Genomic DNA, 18,285 nt, shown 5'->3' with positions numbered 1-18,285 from the left:
GAACCCCACTGCCCACGTCCTTCCAGGTTGAGAAGGACTCATCCACTACTATGTGTAGAAGCCAAGATGTTTACTGTGCCACTAATTAGTCAACTGCTCAGTAAGCATCTCATGTATTAAATTAATTTAGATAGCATTGTTAACATCAGAGGAGAAGATATAGCAGCACCAGATTCAGCATATGTTAGCAATCAGTACCCGGGAATGCTGTGATGTTTGTACTTTGGTTTCATGTAAAAGCTAAAGCCTTTGTCACTGAATTTTTACTGCTGTATACCTATAGCTGTACCTAAATCAAGTTAGTATGGGTACAGTGATATATACTACAATTGCACCTTCATATTGTTATGCAAGCCTACCCTTAGCCTCTTTGGTCAATTTCTTATAAAGCCCATGTATCCTGAGAAGTGATTGGAATTTGAAGCATCCATATTCACTCTTTTCTAAATCTAAATGCTTTGTAGGAAATTTAACCTCCCAATTCAGGATGTTAATTATATTTCAAAGAGATGCACTCTGTTGAACAAGCTTTTGTTGTTGGTTTCAGGCTCTGGAAAGTGACTATGTCAGTGCACATCTTCATCATTGGATTGATCTGATTTTTGGTTATAAGCAACATGGCTCAGCTGCGGTGGAGGCAGTTAACACCTTTCATCCTTATTTTTATGGAGACAAGATGGACCTCAACAGCATTAGTGATCCTCTGATTAAAAGCACCATCCTGGGCTTCGTCAGCAACTTTGGGCAGATACCAAAACAGGTACGCTATGAACTTCCCTCTTCCACATCTACTCAATTCAGCATATTAAATATCAGGGCTGAACAGGAGTGTAGGTAAATAGCAGAGCATTTACATTTTTGGATCTAGTAGTATTTTTAGCCCCCATTTTACACAGGTATAAATGACACATGATAAAAGGTGACAGGCAAAGAGGGGAAGTGGGGCATGGAACTAGCACAGTTGTAGCTGACAGCAGACTGAGAAGACACCTCATTTGGAAGGTGTCCTTGAGGGCAGAATGCAGAATCTTTGTCACTGGTGATGTTGCATGGGAAAGAGAGAGCTCCATGGTGGTCCTGCAAGGCTGGAAGACAGAAAAATGTCCTTTACAAATTTTGAAGTGAGCAAATGTATTTTAGATTCAATGAGAGCCGATAAATATGGAACCCTTATGATGTCCATTCCACATAGTTTTCCTTCAGTTTGGAACCTTGTTTTAATCAATGCTTAAAAAGTGCTTTGCAAGAAATTAAGGGCTTGATTTTTAGAATTAGTTAGATCTGGTAAATCAGGAATGATTCCTCTGAAGTCAGTGCAGGCACAGCAGTATGAACGTGGTGTAAGTGTAGGTTTACCATATGTCCCAATTCATCTGGAACAATCCTGGATATCAGAGGCTGGTCCTGGCTGGCTCTTAAGAATTATAACGGGCATCCCAAAAACTCAGGGGCATGTGGAACAGTTGGAGAGTCATGGAGCCCCTTGCAGGCAGGCAGGCATCACTGCCTGCCCAGATGCAGCCCTGACCCATCGACTTGTGAGAGTTTTGTGGGGAGGAAGAAAGGGGGAGGGCAGTGTCCCGGATGAGGCCTGGATTTCCTTATGGTCAGCCTATGCAAGTGTTAACTAAACCAGACCCATTCTGCTGGCATGCTTGAAATATGCCACCAAAATGCACATTTCAGTTTAATGTATGATGGTTCTCAGCCTTTTTAGTCTTAAGGCACCCCTCCCTAACTGTTCTGACTTTAGTGGCACTCCCTTTCAAAAACCAATTTATTTATTATAGTGCATAAGAAGTAATATGACTAGAAATACATTTTTAAACAAACTGGAAAAAAACATTAATAACCATTCTAATATTATAAAAGTCTTAGCCTGTCTGTCCATCTGTCTGTAACACTTTATTTGCACTCTGATTGGTTGTCTGAAACAACCGGAGTGCTCCAAAAGTGTTCCAGATGGGAGGCGGTGATGCGGCGGAGTGCCGCCACGATGGCAGGGATGGAGCAGCTGGAGTGGGCGGGTGAGGCCAGCACTGCTGGCTTTGTCCCCACAACCCCTTTCCTTCCCCCCCCCCGGCCCTTCTTCCTGCAGATGGCGGCGGCATGGGGTGCTGGCCAAGGGGGATGGAGAGGCAGGGTTCCCTCCCCATCCTGCTCCTGGGAGACGGAGGCGGAGGTGCTCCATCCCCCCACCATCATTCCTGAAGGGCAATTGGCTAGTATTATTAGAATATTATAGTTAATGAGACACTTGAGCCTGACAGTTCTACATCCCATTTTCCAATTTTTCAATTATTCTTATGACTCCTTGCTAAATCCTGTTTAATTTAGCATCATCCCATTTGAATTGAATACACCAAAACTAAATACAAAATTCCTGTCATAGTGCACTTGTACAGAACACAGAAGGAACATAACCTCTCTACCCATATGCAAGATTTGCCTTTTTATACATGAAAGTCATATTAGGCTCCTTAGCTATATTGTTGAGCACATGTCCAGCTGCTTAGCCCCAGGACCTCCAAATCTTTTTTGAAGTACTGTGTCCCAACATGGTGTCCTTCATTCTGACCTACATTTTAGTTCTAGATGTGTCTTATGCTTGGTTGTATTGACATGCATGCTGTTTGATTGCACCCAGCTACCGAAACAATTCCAATTACTCTATCAGTGACCTGTCCTTTTCATTTACCAATCCCTCGTATTTGTGTCATCTCCACACTTGACCCAAATTTATCATGTTTTTAGGCCATTGTTAAAACTATGATGATCCACATGGGAATGCCCTTGAAACAACTGCTACATAACAGCTCATATATAATTATTCCCTGTTTTACAGTTAAAGCTGAGACCTACTGGTTAAAAAGGAATTAAATTCCTTTTTAATTCCTTCAATACATACCATGTTGATTTTTTTATTGTTCTAGTTTCTTAATCAAAATGTTGTATGGCAATTGCCTGACAGAAGTTTTAAATTATTACATCAGCTTTATTACCTTTCTCAGCCAAACCTGTAATCTCATAAAAATTATGTCAAATTAGATTCATTTTCCATTATCATATGTTGACTGGTATTAATTTAATTGCTTTTTATTAATTCTTTGTTAACTGAGTCCAGTAACAGCCATTTTATTATTTTTCCTGCAATTGAAGTCAGGCTGGCACGATGGTATCTTTCTTTTAGTCCTGTTAAACTTCCCTGTTTTTCCAAGACATTAAGAAATCTGTTTTAAGGGCCAGAATCTGCTACACCTGTTGAATGAAATTCTATTCCACCTCATTCAAGTTCCTGAAAATCTATTGATGCATCAATTTTTGTAACACATCATCATCTGGCACAAAAAGCAGCAAAGAGGAAGAGGACCCACCCACCCTTTTGATTAACTGTTTCTTTTGAGGACTTGAGCAGAGTGGAATAGAATCACACTTAAGTATCTAATTCTACTTATGTACCTAGTAGATTGAGCCGGAAATGGACTCAGAAGTCTAGAAGACTCTTCAGCCAAATGTCTTTAATTGCAAGCTTTCGGGAACAAACACGCTTCATCAGGCATTGGAGAAAAGATTGTAAAAGTTCTCCTGGGTAGAAACGAAAGTTTGAATTTCATAGGATTTCACAGAAGAATCAGTAGATGGAAAACTCTGGGCAGTCAGTTCTTAGCTGGTATGAAGCCTTTCACCTCTTGTGAGGATCTGTGATGATGGAAATTACCTTGAAACAAGGGCAGGAGCAGGATCTCATGTTTCAGGTGGTCACAGTTGCTTCCTGCTTAGGAAAATATGAAAATTTCATTTTAAATTTTAAATTCGGCTAAAATTTGATATCTTCCATGTGTCAGGTGTCCAGGTTGTAGCTGTATTGGTCTAGAGGAAAAGGGAATCAGGACTGGTAGTAGAGATGATATCTCATTCTACCTATTAGGCACTCAAGTATAATTCAATTCTATACTGCTCAAGTCCCTGAAAACCAGTTAATCAGTTTTTGTTCTTTCTTTATTTTAGCTCTTCACTAAACATCATCCATCCAGAAATGTCCAAGGAAAAAGTGCATCAGGGAAAGAGTCCGCATTGGCACCTCATACTAGTGGACTTTTACCTCCATTACTCAGCAGCCTGCAAAATCTGAAGATGTCTCCTGTTACTCTCAAAGGTAACTAGGAATTCAGCTGTTTTTCATGTACTAACAAGTGCATACTCTTTGTGCAGGAATAAATATGGATGTTTTTGACCCCTGCATCTTCAAAAATATCTATTTTAGCATAACATTAAATTGGGCTCAGCAGCATCCCTGCTACTATGTCCTTTAGTAATTATTTCTACACATTGAGAGAGAAGTAGTTGAAAAAAAAAGCAAAAACAGGTCATGAAAAATGTAAAAAATTTAAACCCTTTTTGTAGGGATGTATTTCTATAGGTACAAGAAAACCACAAATCATACCACTATCCATTGTGTTGCAAGGGAAGATGAAAGGAAAATGCAAACATCACCATTTTGACACTTTTTGAAATTTTTAGTTTCAGAAAAATAATGAGTACTCAAAGTACATTCATGGGTTTTTATTTAGTTTAGCTTAGCTTTTTGTTTTTGAGGGAGGGGACTGTTGAAAGATACATTGCTACCAGTTCTACTTTCAGTAGAGCCTAAATGCCCCATCCAGGATTAGGGGCCACATGTGTTAGGCATTGTAGGCTCTTTAGATTATCTTTGCACTTGAAAAGTATAAGACAACAGGACAGGCAAGCTGATATAAACAGGCAACAAAAAGTGATTGTCCAAATCACATAACTTTTCAAGTATACTTCCCCCCCTGCATAACAGCCCTTCCTGCAAACTGGTGATCTGTAAAGCTCCCAAAGTCAAACTTCTTTCCATCTCCCATTTATTCCACATGCCCTCCCACCCTTCAAGGGGATACTGTGGACAGTGCTCTATGTTGGGGGGAAACACTCCCAGTCAAAATGACTATAGATGGTACTGTACACTTGTTTCTTCATCCCACCTCTGTTGGTCCTCATTTACCCTTCAGTGATTGTTCTTTAGTGCATCTTAACATTTCATGGGTTTGAGGGAGTTCTCATCCTAGTCTTGACAGTAGACAAGCAGTTGACCTATATAGTCCAGGTTCATGTGATAGAATAAGGCATTATACGTATGAGAGAGCCAACACCAGTCCCGTAAAACTTGGGACAAACACTTCCTGACTTTCACAGGATACCTCAGACAGCAATTTGCTTCCACAGCTCCACCTATCATGGTCTCTCCATCTCATTCCTCGGGTGGGTTTCTGCTGTGGTTCTGGAGCTCAGCATGGTTATGAAGATTCACAAGCGCTGTCACCGGCACAAGAGAACAAAATCACTCTTAGCATTCTGATAACAGGATGAGCTCTGATATGTGTCTTTCTGTCAGAGTCACCCAAAGGACCCATTGGACACATTGTTCATACGGAGAAAAACATTCTGGCCGTTGAGAGAAACAAAGTGTTGATTCCCCCTCTTTGGAACAAAACCTTCTGCTGGGGATTTGATGACTTCAGCTGTTGCTTTGCAAACTACGGATCTGACAAGGTAAATAAGGATAAAATCAAAGAATTTCAAAAGTGACTAGTGATTTGCCATGTCTTGGTATATAGGACACATCATTGAGATACAGGGAAGAGGCCTAATTTTCAGCAAATGCTTGTATAGCAATTTCTGAAAAATCAGGGCTCTCTGAGAAATTCAGGTCAGTACCTAAAGATAGAAAACTTGAAACCTTTTTGACTAAGCCAGAGTACTGATCCAGAGTTCTACTACAGCTCCTCTCACTGTACTATCTGATACACTGAAAAAGAGACCTAGATTACAAATGTTGTTTCCTGATTAGAAATTTTGCCTTGCAGAACTTTCTCCTGGGATCAGGATAGAACCATTTGTCAGTTCCCCTCCATTTCCTAAGCTGAGAACAGTATATCCGTCAAATTGGGTTGACAACTCTGTTTGAATCTATTCCAGGAGGTTTCATCACATGATGTAGTGATATTAATGACTGATCTACTGTACTGTACTCAGGAAGGCAAAAGTACATAATTATTACCTTTTAAAAATCCACTGGCCTACTGTATAAATTGGGTTCAGCATTTAATATTTATTTTAATGAATGCCCTATCATTTATTTTCCGGGTGACTCTCATCAGTCTCCTGCAGATTATATCTAATTCCTGGAGACTCCTGGGCAGTCCTGGAGGGTTGGCAACCCTACCATCAAACACAGTAAGGTCCACACCCCTAGAAAGTTAATTATCTAACTTTTTTGCTGTAAAGAGTCAACAATATGAACCATGGGGCCAGTCACTTGGAGCTGCACTAACAGCTGAGAAGAAAGTAGTGGTCCTATAGTTAGGGTAATTAGGAGATCAGTGTTTAGTTCTCTGATGAACAAAAATTGCTTGTTTGGTTTTGGGCATGTCACTATGTCTCTCCATTTCAGTCGGTAAAATGGGAATTAATGCCCTTTGCTATTTCCCAGGTTACTGGGAGATGTTTTACCACTACAGCAATGGGGCTTCTGTGAGTATATCAGCTAGTAATGTATAGAACAGGAAGATAAATGTCTGCTCCAAAAGGAGATAAGTATGTTCTGGTGGTCTGAGTACAGCCCTGGAGAGCTTATCCAGGCCACAGGGCCAGAAGGTGGAACACCACTGTCCTACATAATACCTTTCCCGTTGTCAGACTGTGGCCTCTCATCATAAGGCCTGTTTTCCTGCCCTCTGATTGTGTGTGGCTTTCCTTTGGACTCTCTCAAGCTTCTCCACATCCTTTTTAAATTGTGGAGCCCAGAATTGGATATAGTATTCCAGCTGCAGCCTCACCAAGGCCAAGTACAGCAGGAGGATGACATCCTGGGATTTGCTAGAGAAGCATTGGTGGCTCATATTCATCTTGTGATCAGTTATAAACCCCAAGTCCCTTTCAGCCATGGTGCTAGCAAGTGTAGCATTGCTGAGCCTATAAGCATGCTGCAGGTTTTTCTTTCCAAGGTGGAGTACCTTGCATTTTTTGGTGTTGAAAGCCATCAGGTTTTCATCTGCCCATTTTCCAAGCCTGTCAAGATTGGCCTGGATCACCATCCTGTCCTCGGGTGTGGACGCTTTACCCCAAAGTTTGGTGTCATCAGCAAACTTGGCCAGTGCTGCTGTTTCTATTATACATATTTCATCTAACAGCTGGAGACATATTTAGCGTGAACATGAAGTACTTCAGTTTATTCTTCAGTAACCGAGAGAAACAATCCTTGCCCACATCCCTTGAGGGTCTTGAGAAAAACTAAAGTTTGTTCAGATTCATTGCAGATAAAAACTGCTGCAGAAACCGTACTAAAGGGAATTCAAGAAGCCCTAAGCTTTGGCCCCATTGTACTCCTTTTGAAGCCACTGCAAATTGTACCCTTGACTTCAGTGGAACAGAGGCCAATGCATAGTGCCTTTGGGAGTCCAGGCTAAATCTAAGTTATTTGCTGTTGCTTTTCTTACGCGTCTAGTAAAGAGTTCAGTAGCATAGATGACCATGTCATGTGATGTTCAAATTGCCATCAAGCTTTCTGATGCCTATTGGGAGCTCAGTATGTACCAAATGTTTTGCTGTGGTCATACAGAAACCCTTTGTACCACAATAACTAGCCCCTAACAAATAAACTAAAGTAACAGGCTATCTGTCTTCTGTACTACTTGTAGTCCCTGCACCTTAGTACCACACCATCTTTAATGCTTTTATCCTTGCAATGCCCCTATCAGTGGGATAGAGCTATTTTCCCCATTGTACACATATGGAACTGAAGTTCAGAGAGACCATAAGTATGTCCATGCTATAGTTATGTCTATGCTGCTGTTACTGCAAGGTAGCATAGACTTTCCCAAACTGGCTTTAAACTCTAGCTTGAATACCGATAGCAATCCAGCTGTGATAGCATGGAGTTCAGTTGGAAGGCAAAATCCTATCAGTCACCCTCCAAGGTGCAGGGTAAATTATCCCATGTTGTTGCTGCTGCCAGGATCTAAGCTACATTATGCTGGATGGGTCTACATTATGTTGCCATCACTGTAGATGGAAATTGTCCGTGGTCTTACAGGAACTTTATGGCCAAGGGAAGACTTGATTCTAGGTCTAACAAGGTTGGGGTTCTAGCCAGAAAGCCCATCTTCCAATCTAGCCAAACATCCATACAGCCATGGTGTTACACAGGCAGGCTTTAAGAGTGTGGAAAATGGGAAAGTCAGAATCAAAGTGGTAGGATGGGTATTCCTTTCTCAGGATCAAAGTGGAAATATGAGGGCCTGAAGTTTTCCTAGCTCTGAAGTTTTCATCTGAGTTACATGCACACCAGCTGCAGTTAAATCTATTTTTGTCATAAATGATTGAAAGCCCGTTTACCTCTTACAGAACATGACAGTATTCGAATGCATGGCAGACTGGGGAAAGTGCCTCTGTGCTGTATGCCCCACACCAACAACTATCATCACTTCTGGAACAAGCTCTGTTGTGTGTGTCTGGGAGATTTCTCTGCTCAAGGACAAAGTGAGCGCCCTAACCTTGAAAAAGGTACAGTACCGTGGTCCATCTGATGTTCCAGCTTAACAGCATATTTGCAGAGCAGTCCAGCTTCCAGCATATTTGCAGTGCGGGGTCAAAATTTAATATCTGGAGATCCAGGTAATCAAAAAATACCCTGGGGGAAATAAGCGGGTCTGGGCTGTGCCCTGAGGCAGGTGGAGACTCAGGGCCTCCACACAGCTGCTCTCGTTGCCAGCCAGAGCATCAGTATGGCTGCTTACCGTCCCTTGCCCTGGTGCTGAAGCATGCTGCCTGCCTGTGCAGGGCGAGCAGTGGTGCAAGCTGCAGGGACCTGGACCTGGGCTCCATAGCAAATAAGTAGAGGGTGGGGGAGGGGCATTTGGGGGGGCAGCTCAGGAGGGGTCTCCTGCCTGGCCCCAGTGCTCCTGCCCTCCTGCCAAGCCCCCTTTCCCCCTACCTGCTCCCCCACTCCCTGCCTGGCCCCTGCCCTGGGGCCGGGTGGGGGAGCAGACGGGGATGGGCAGTGGAGCAGGCAGGGGCCATGTGGGCCCTGCAGGGGGCAGTAGCCCCTGCAGTGGAGCTCTGAGCCCTGGGTGGGGGGGCTGTAGCCCCTGGGGTGGGCCTTTGGGCCCTATGGGCAGGGCTGGGAGCCTGCAGAGGGGGAAGTTCGTGTGTGGGTCAGGGGACCCACCCCTCATAAGCAACCCCCCACACAGTTCCCCCATAGCCACAGTCCCCCCCACTATTCTTCCACACCTACTCACACACTGACCCACATCCCCCCACATCCCTTCACACCCACCCGCATCCCCCCACATCCCTTTCCACCCCTCTCCTGCAAACCTCCCATCCTCCCATCACACATGCATTGTGTGATAAAAAACCAAAAGCAAACATCAAAACATATAGGTGTTTAGAATGTATTATATTGTGATGATAGTGACACGTGTAGGCTTCCAAATTACTTTAACATTGTAAATAGAGCACTAAAACATGCCCCAACTGATCTCTCTCTCTCTAAATATATCTGTCTATTTATCTCTCTACACACACACACACACACACACGCCAATTGCTCGTCAGGAATGGGGGGGCAGAGTGCTGCCACCCACCACCCCGTGCTTCTGCCTCCCAGGAGCGTGGGGGCGGGGGGGGAGGAGTAGCTTGCTCTGCCATCCCTTCCATCCTGCTCGGCCAGCACTCCGTGCCACTGCTGCCTCCAGGGTGCTGGCCTTGGGCACCCCACTTCATCCACTTCATTACCGCTGCCTCCAGGGATCAGGGTGGGGGGAATGCAAGGCCAGCAGCACTCCATCCCCTCTGTCCCTGCCGTCATGGTGGTGCTCCACCACACTGCCACCACCGCCTCCTGTTTGTAATGCTCTTGGAGCCAGGGCTGTCCCTAGGGGGATGCCAGTTGGGGTGACCACCCCACGCCTTGTGCTTTGGGGGGCCCTGTGAAGCTGGGAGGAGCATCCGGTCACTGGTTTTTCCTCCGCTTCGTGGCTGATGCCGTCATCAGCTTCTCTGAGTCCGGGGCACATGAGATCAGGGCAGGGGTGGGGATGGAGCCCCACATGGGCTGATGGGCCCCACACACTGCTTGGGTCAGTTCTGCTTGGAGCACGCTGGTTGTTTCAGTCAGCATTGTGATTGGCTGCTGAGACAACCAGTGAGAGTGCGAATAAAGCATTACAGACTGACAGAAGACAGGCAGACTAAGGCTTTTATTATATTAGATAGATAGATAGATAGAGTGGTCTTTTGTTTTAATTGTGGAAGAACATGGACGTCAGGGTATTGTAAAAAGTGAATTTGAGATGCTGCTTCAGCAACCCAGCTGCCACAAGGGGCAGTGTCCCTGGGTACCAAGTGGCCAAGGCCCAGAAGATTCTCTGACCAAGTAGCCCTGAGCTACTTGCCAGGGTAGGTTTTTATACTGCTCAGGCCAGCACAGGGTAGGTTTTTATACTGCTGGCTCTAGCTCCCCCTGGCTGCAGATCTGAGAAGAGCCAGGCAGGCCCCACATAAAAAAAAGTGTGTGCCCAGGCATTTGCTCTGAGGCAGAAGGCCCCAGCTCAAATTTGTGCTTCTTCTATTTGAGCTGCTGCAAGCCCACACGTATCCTATATGTGTGGATGCGCCCTTTGGGTATATCAGCAGCACAGTCATGGTGCGACTCAGGCTTTTCCTCAGCATATGCTGCCCCACCGATTTCCACTCGCATGCTCCAAATTCAGATATACACTGGTGAAGATATTCTAGAGTGCCACCCCTTGAGGCACTCTTGAGACCTTGATTTCCAGTGTGTTTGACATTGGGTGCTGGGCTGGGAATGGAGACCCTGAAGTGGCCCTACTTGCATATATCTGGGTTTGGAGTTGCATGCAGGAGTAGGTAGGTAGTACAACATGCTAAGGGACAGCCCAGCTGTGGCACAATGCTGCCCTGAGTAAACTTTCCCAGTATATCAGCTTACCTCTGATGAGATATCTTTTCTTCACATTCTGGTAACAGACTAGTAACTTGTCACTCCCCAAAATATCTTGAAAATAAGAACCCCAGTGTTCTAACCTGCTTGCGGTGCATTGCCCCTTTTTTTCAGGACTCATTTCCACCTTGAGTTATCCTTCATGTTCTGGAGTGTCACCATTTCCTCTTCGCTTGCTGGGTCAGGATGCAGAAGCTCTAAGCATACTAACAAAGGCCCTTCAAATAACATTCCCAGCCCAGTATCTTTAGCCAAGGAAGTTCAGATAAGCAACCCAAGTTCTGGGTGTTTTTTGCCAAGTTGAGTTCAGAACTTTTTTGAGTTTCACATTTTACTCCTATAACGTAGAGGCAGCTCCAGGTAAAAGTGCATGAATCCATATGCAGGTGCAGTTTTTCCCAGGGCCCTGGGTTATTTAAACCAGGACTTTCATTTAGGGCCTATCTGTAGTCACCACAAGGCCCATTCAATCTTAATTTCATTCTCAAAGACCCCATTACTCAAAGTTTGACTGGTGCACATGATTCACCACTGCCTTTTCTACATTTTTATGTTGGTAAAACTCCATTAAAATAGCAGACTTACAGTGGCAAAAACTGGAGGAATACCACAGGAATTCAAGTGTGATATGGTGACTTGCTTCATGAATAAGGGTTTGATATTTATCTGTCATATTTGATAAAAAAGTCACTATTTTTTCCCTTTTTCCTATATAACCAAATAAAATGTGCTGTGTTACTCCCCAGCAAAGTGATGAGGAGACATGGTCGTGGAGTTTAATAGACAAAAAGTTATTCAAATGTCAGAAGTCTGCTCTGGAAAAAGAGACTCAAGATAATTCTCTGTGCTTCCCTTGCTTGAGGGCATGAACAGATTTCATTTAGCATAAGTAATGGGAAAATTTCAAAAGGATGAATCTGGGAGAAGCTCAAAGAAGAATGCAGATTGTTATACATTTATCTGGACTATCTGGGTCTGCAAATTGGGGTGAAAACCAGCTGCAACAACATTTGACCTGAGGTTTGCAACACTTCCTGCTTCTGAAGAGTATTGTCAAAGACCTTGTGTCCTGACCTTGCAGTCCTTCTGCTCTGTTTCAGAACTCATGACAGAACTGGAAGTAACAGAAGTTAGTACTAGGAAGAAGTTTAAGCATTCTTTTTTTGAGCATCAAAGAGTTCAGCTCAGGGTCAGTTTGAGCTTTGGGCAAAGGTTCAGGGAGGCTATGTTTTATTCACACGGGTTTGCCTGTAGCTTCAGCTGTCTGCATCTGTGGCTGCCTTTGGAGGAGCCAGCTTTGCTGTCTAACATGTTGCACTGTAATTAATTAATGTCAAACATGCTCCGCTACTTACTGAATGAGACTGTACATGACCATTATGGTATTATTTCCTGTCTCTGCTATTAGAGGCTCTGGGGGACCATGATGCCTAATTTTTAGGCACCTGGCTCTGAAGTGGAATTTAAAACCCAGGGTTATGGGTTCAGGTGACCCATATAGTACATAGGAAGAGTTCAGTATTCCAGAAGAGCATGCTGAGTAGATCCTGCTTTGAGCTGGCCAAGAGGAAATGCTAAGCATAGAGGTGTATCTGCACCTTTGGCAGACCAACTGGAGTGGTGGAGGTAGCGGACCTCTGGGGGGTGCCAGCCAGGCCCTTCAGAGGTCTTATTGTGCAATGTGACATTAAGGATTGCTACAAGAAGAGGGGTGGGGGGACAGACTCAAATGCAAGCGTTGGCCTCTGGGCGCCAGAGACCCACAGTATATCACTGATCTGCACTCCTTCCCTTCTTCATTGCTTAGGCTTTTGGGCCAGGACAGTGAGCAGAGACTGCCTTCCTTTTGGGATCCAGAGCTACAGACTTCAGGTGACAGGCACTTGCAAGTAGTCTTTGAAAAAAAATGAGAAGGGATCACTCATTTTTGAAAGCAGAGCTTGTGGTGTGGGGTCCCCAGAAAGTGGGAGACTTGGGCTCTAGGTCTTCCTCCTCCTGAAGTCAGGTCCACATCTCTCACTTCCCAGGAGAATGCTTAGCCATCAGGCTAGAGTAGTCTGGATGAGGACTTTCTCTGCGCCTCTGGTATGGGGCAGCAAAGAATGTAAGGGATGTTGAGGCCATGAGGACAACAAGAACTGGTTAGGGCACTTAGCAGGGGCAGGGAGTATCCTGGCCTTCAAACAATTTTCTCATGATTTTTGGCTTTTATCCAATTACTGTTTAATGTAAACAATGTTAAGTGGTCCAGAAATTCAAACCCAGGATGCCACCTCCCAGGAAAGTGTACAAGCAATTAGACTGCAGAATTCACCCTCTTTCTGTCCTTCTGTCTACATGCAGTTTTAGCTGCCAAATGGCCCAGGTTAAACAGGAAAGGTGGGGGGTGCCCCCACTGAGGCTAACCTATAACCTGGTGGTTTGGGCATTCTCCTGGGGGATGAAGGATGTGGACTTGAATTCCCTCAGGCTGAGGAGACCTAGAACCCATGTCTCCCACTTCCTAGGCAGATGTTCCCACCACCAGGATGTTAAATAAGAGGTGGCTTTCTCCTATGGCCACATTTTTTAAAAGAAAGCAGCTACAAACACATCTTAGGATGGGCCTCAGCCTGTTGGTGTGTATTAAGATATGCTCAGGACATCCAGCCTCTCAGGGGACTCAGGTGCTGCTCCTTCTATTCCCCACCCCCCCCAGCTTAGGTGGGAGCTGCAGTGCTCAGGCTCAGATTGGGGCAGTTCTGAACATGTACAGAAGTGGGACTGCAGTCACCTAGGGAACTTGCAGGTCAAACAGGAAGGCATCTACTGAGTTTCAGTGACTTCCAGAGTCAGGTGATCATTGACTGTTGTTCTTTTACATTGCATATTGGACTTAGGTACCTGCAAGTCTGCCTCACTCCTGTGTAGAGCTCTAGTCTTCCTCTGGATCAGAATCTAGGTTTCTTTGTCTGTGGCCTAGATGTAAATCTGAACTGTAGCCCCAAAGGTCTCTCCAGCGAATTACATGCTGCTTTCATGTAATTCATTGCTTCATGTTGGTTGTTTTTTTCTGCTGAATGATACTATTGTATCATCATTCTGAGTTACTGAGCTTCGCTTAAGTAAAGCTGATGTGCTGTAAAGTGGATGCTATTCACTTACCACCATCCCAAGAGACTAACACATTCTGGTTTGGATTGTAGCAAAATAAAGAAACTATATTTCAGCAGAAAAAATCCTATTCCCTTTGTACCAGGGGCTGCCACTACAGTTTTGTATAGCATTGAAGATGCAGCATAATAGCCACTCTATTGATCCATGCAATTTAGCAGCCCCCTCTTTATCACAAAAAGAATGACCCATGTAACCCAAACTCCCATAATTTCTTTATCAAGAGAAAAAAAACAAAACAAAGCTCTTAAAAGAGCTGTGTCATGCCTTTGAGGGACAGCCACCTGATGGGCTGCTATAGAGCATGACTAGTAGAAGTTAGCTTCGTCCAGGTCAAGCATCCTCACAGCAAAGCCTGATGTGCTTTTCTGTGTCCTCACAGTTTCTGCACTCCCTGGTGTATGCTCAGGGACATAGTGCATCATTCTTTGTGCTGAGATGCTTTAGGATTCTTTCTGAGTCAGTTGTGGGAGAACTTGTCTATGCTGTTTGAGGAACTGTGGGAAGGCATTGGAGGACTGTCAGGATTTGAGTGATTTTGCTTGCATCTTTATTGTAAAGTGGACTGGTCACAGGCCAAGCTGGAATGGCTTTAATGCTCCTTTCTCAGCAGGAATAGCTAGCCCATGCTTAAAGCACTTCCAAGCTGAGGTGAGAGCTTTTTTCTGCATAGATGGATATAATGATTCTGGCTAAAATGTGGGTAAGAAACTATATATGTGTTTACTTGCCTAAATGACCAGCCAGTGTATGAGTACGAAGGAGGTGTGCAGCCATGCACTTTCCATCTCCCAGATCTTTACAGTTCTTTAAATGTAGGCACTTTAGGCTATGCCCAACTTTGCATGGCTGCATGTGCTAGAGGGGCATCATGCACCCTATTTCCCTTGAGACTTCCATTCCTGAACTGTATTTTTCTGTATCTGAAGCTGCTTCAAAGCTGTGTGCCCTGTTTGTCTGATGAATTTCCCAGGGGAACAGCATCTAGTAGCTTTGTCAGTGCTGACCTTGCAGTGCTCTGTAGCTATGTCCAGTAAAAGGCTGTGCTAGTGGCTTTCCTTGGGCTATTTCACTGTTGCCTAGCCTCTTAGATCCTGGGCCTGAAAATTATTTTTAAATGAAAAGCAAGCTAAAGGAAAAAGTAGCAGTTTTAGGAGAGTTCAGGGGATCAGCGTGATGGCTGAGGCTCCTGCTCTGGCTGCCAGCTCTGATAATGCAAACCAAAGCAGGTGAAAGGCAGTGCTTGGTAGGATGCTCGCTTTTCCTCCTGTGTTTGTGAACCCTTTAGTTGCTCATTCGGTTTTGGGTTTGCACAAGCCAGACTACTGAATATAAAATTCAACAGCAACCATCAGAGGCTATCTGGTGGGCCTTTAAAACCCGAGTTCAGCCTGGTTTTATTCTAAAACTGTAGTTACTCCCAGACTGTTCCAAAGCTTCAAACTCACCTCAGAGGCTTGTACAAAAAAACTCAACCCAGTGCTTTGCATCTCAAATGGAAATTTTCCTCAGCTCTCTTTTAAAGACATCCTTGTGCCATTTTCTTTAATTATGATGTGTCCAGTAGAACTAGATTCTATTCCACCTACCAGTATTTACTTCAGCCCAAGATGAGTTTTTCCTTTATTCAGCAAAATAATCCCTTCCTCTTGGATTTGAATCCCAGAGCAGGGGCTCAAGCCGCAACTACTGATGCTACCTGGCCAGGGCAAGGGTGGCTTGAGGTGGCTTATGCAGCAGGGGAGGGGATACATGGCAGGGGAGCATGGGGGTTACCACACAGTGCAAGGTGTGGAGTGCAGGGGAGACCATACAGCCACAGAGAAGCTGCTTGTCTTCAGCCCCGACCTGGTCCAGGGGCCAGGCTAGAGCCATTACCATTGCTGCTGCCTGGCCCAGAGCCAGAGCTGCCACACAGCATAAGCAGTGGCCAGGGCAGCAGGTTTGGGGGTGGTAGGAGTGGGGAGAGGGAGAGGGGTCAGGCACCAAGAGAGGGTCAAACTTGGTGGCAACGGGACAAGTGGCAGGAGTCACACCCTGCTTTCCCCCCTGCTTTTCCCCCTGCTTCTGTTTTCCCTGCCACAGCAGTGGGAGGGACAAATTTAAGATGACTCTCCAATAATTAGATTCTGTACATGGAAAATTATAAGAAATGTATCTATTTACTCAATTCTAAGATGAGGTTTTTTCCCCATATTATGGTGGGGGGGGGAAACCCCTCATCTTATTTTCGAGTACGGAGGCAATGACTGCATCTCTGATTCCAGTGCTGAGCTGCTGGTCCCCCCCCCCCACCAGTCCCTTGCAGCCTTTGCTCCTCCCTGCCTTTGTTCCCTGCCATCACCTTTCCTGCCAACTCTTACCTTCCCCTTGCAGCTCCAGCTCCAGCTGGGGCCCTGCTGTAGCTAGGGACAGGGAGCAGGAAGTATATGCTGCATCCAGCTCCAGCCTGGCCATGTAGAGGGTTAAAGCTATGTAGCCAGGTGGGGACTGGAGGTAGCACATGCTCAGCTGGAACTGGAGCTTCAGGGGGTGGTGGGGTCAGGAGGGGCAGGCAGACAGGAGAGGGCAGATGCCAAGGGATGTAGGCAATGCAGGGAGGTTCAGACATCAGTGGGGTAAGTGGGGGGACAGGTGGCAGGGGGCAGTCAGTGGTATGTATAAGCACCACAGGAGCCGGCTTGAGGCATGTGGACACTGGGGTGCAGGTACTGGAGGAGGAGAGTGGTGGAGGAGACAGGCAGCAATGAGAAGGGGTCAGACTTCTTGTCTCCCCTACTACCAACCCCCCCCCCCCGCTATGTATGCCCCCAATAGTTAGATTCTAGACATGGAAAACAAATGTATACGTTTTTCCATGTCTAGAATCCCAGCTCCAGCCCCTCCATCCCCACATGTGGCCCCTCCCCAAACTTCCCTGCCTCCCCAACGCAAGCCAGTTGCAGCCCCCACCATTACACCCCTCACCCCATAGTGCAGTCAGGAGGAGGCAATTATTCCAGCCCTCCTGACCCCTGCAGCCCCCTGCTGAAAGGAGGGGGAGCCCAACAGCTTCTCTTCCCATCCCACGCTGTCCCTAGCCCCACTTTGACCCTGCCTCTGCTGCAACTACCCCACTACCCCCACCCTCTCCGTCCAGAGCTGACCCACCTGAGGACCACCCTATGGATGAGTGGGTATTGGTCCCCTCTGGGCAACCTCTTGGCTGCCAAAGCCAAGAGGAAGGCCCAAGATGCCCTCTAAATCTATGGGAGGGAAGCAGAGCTGCTGTCAGGCCCCAGGCTAGGTGATGCCATGCACAAGACCCCTGCTGAGTTGGCTGACACCCCCAGCAATCAGGTTGCTCAAGATTATGACCCTAAACATCCGCAGCTGCAGGATGGGTCTCCGCAAGTGCCAGGTGTACTCCTTTCTTTGGGAGTGGGGTACTCTGTGGTCTTCCTGCAGGAGACCCACATAACTTTGGCCACTGAAGAAGCTGGAACCTGGAGTGGGAGAACGGGGTGTTTTTCAGCCCCCTCATGGAGACTTCCTGTAGGGTAGCCACCCAGCTCTCTCTGGGCCTGCAGCTGGAGATCCTCCAGGACACTGAGGTGGTGCTGGGCTGCCTGCTCCATCTCTTCAGCGACCACTGTCTTGTTTGTGCTAGGGTCACTCTGAGGCCTGAGTGTCTGGGGCTGGCCTGCTGGCATTTCAATAACAGCCTGCTGGAAGATATGGACTTTGGGCAGCCTTCCAGGAGTTCTAGCTGGCCTAGTGTGAGCAGTGGCCGGCCTCCCCCTTGGCTTGGAGATGGTGGGACATGGGGAAGGTGCACATCCAGCCCTTTTGGTGCAGCTACACCTGGAGGCACACCCGGCATGGGCGAGTCTGCTGTTTCCTTTGTGGGAGAGCACTGGTGATTAACCAGCTAGTCCTGTCTATTAATCGTCATCAGGCACCTCTTTAACACACTGCCTATGCCCCCAAAGGTCCTGGCCGAACTCCAGAGATGGATGATGGGTTTCTTCTGGCCAGAACAGCCCTGGGTCTCTGTGCAGAGGTTCCCTGCAGAGGCTCCTCTATGGTGCTGCTAGTCATGT

General features: G+C 46.0%; 1 protein-coding gene across 1 annotated transcript in view; it reads left to right on the top strand.

Moving 5' to 3' along the window:
- Window positions 1-18,285, top strand: part of WDFY4 (WDFY family member 4) — a 285,936-nt gene that overhangs the window by 252,809 nt on the left and 14,842 nt on the right. Inside the window, exons 54-57 of the mRNA XM_019556081.1 lie at window positions 548-760; window positions 4,009-4,156; window positions 5,417-5,574; window positions 8,428-8,586. Coding sequence (XP_019411626.1) covers window positions 548-760; window positions 4,009-4,156; window positions 5,417-5,574; window positions 8,428-8,586 — 678 coding nt within the window. The remainder of the gene's footprint in view (window positions 1-547; window positions 761-4,008; window positions 4,157-5,416; window positions 5,575-8,427; window positions 8,587-18,285) is intronic.

This window comes from Crocodylus porosus, unplaced genomic scaffold, assembly GCF_001723895.1.
Source record: "Crocodylus porosus isolate Cpor-Errol unplaced genomic scaffold, CroPor_comp1, whole genome shotgun sequence".
NCBI lineage: Eukaryota > Metazoa > Chordata > Crocodylia > Crocodylidae > Crocodylus > Crocodylus porosus.
The sequence above is the reverse complement of the archived record's forward strand: the minus strand, read 5'-3'. Positions and strand labels throughout refer to the sequence as shown.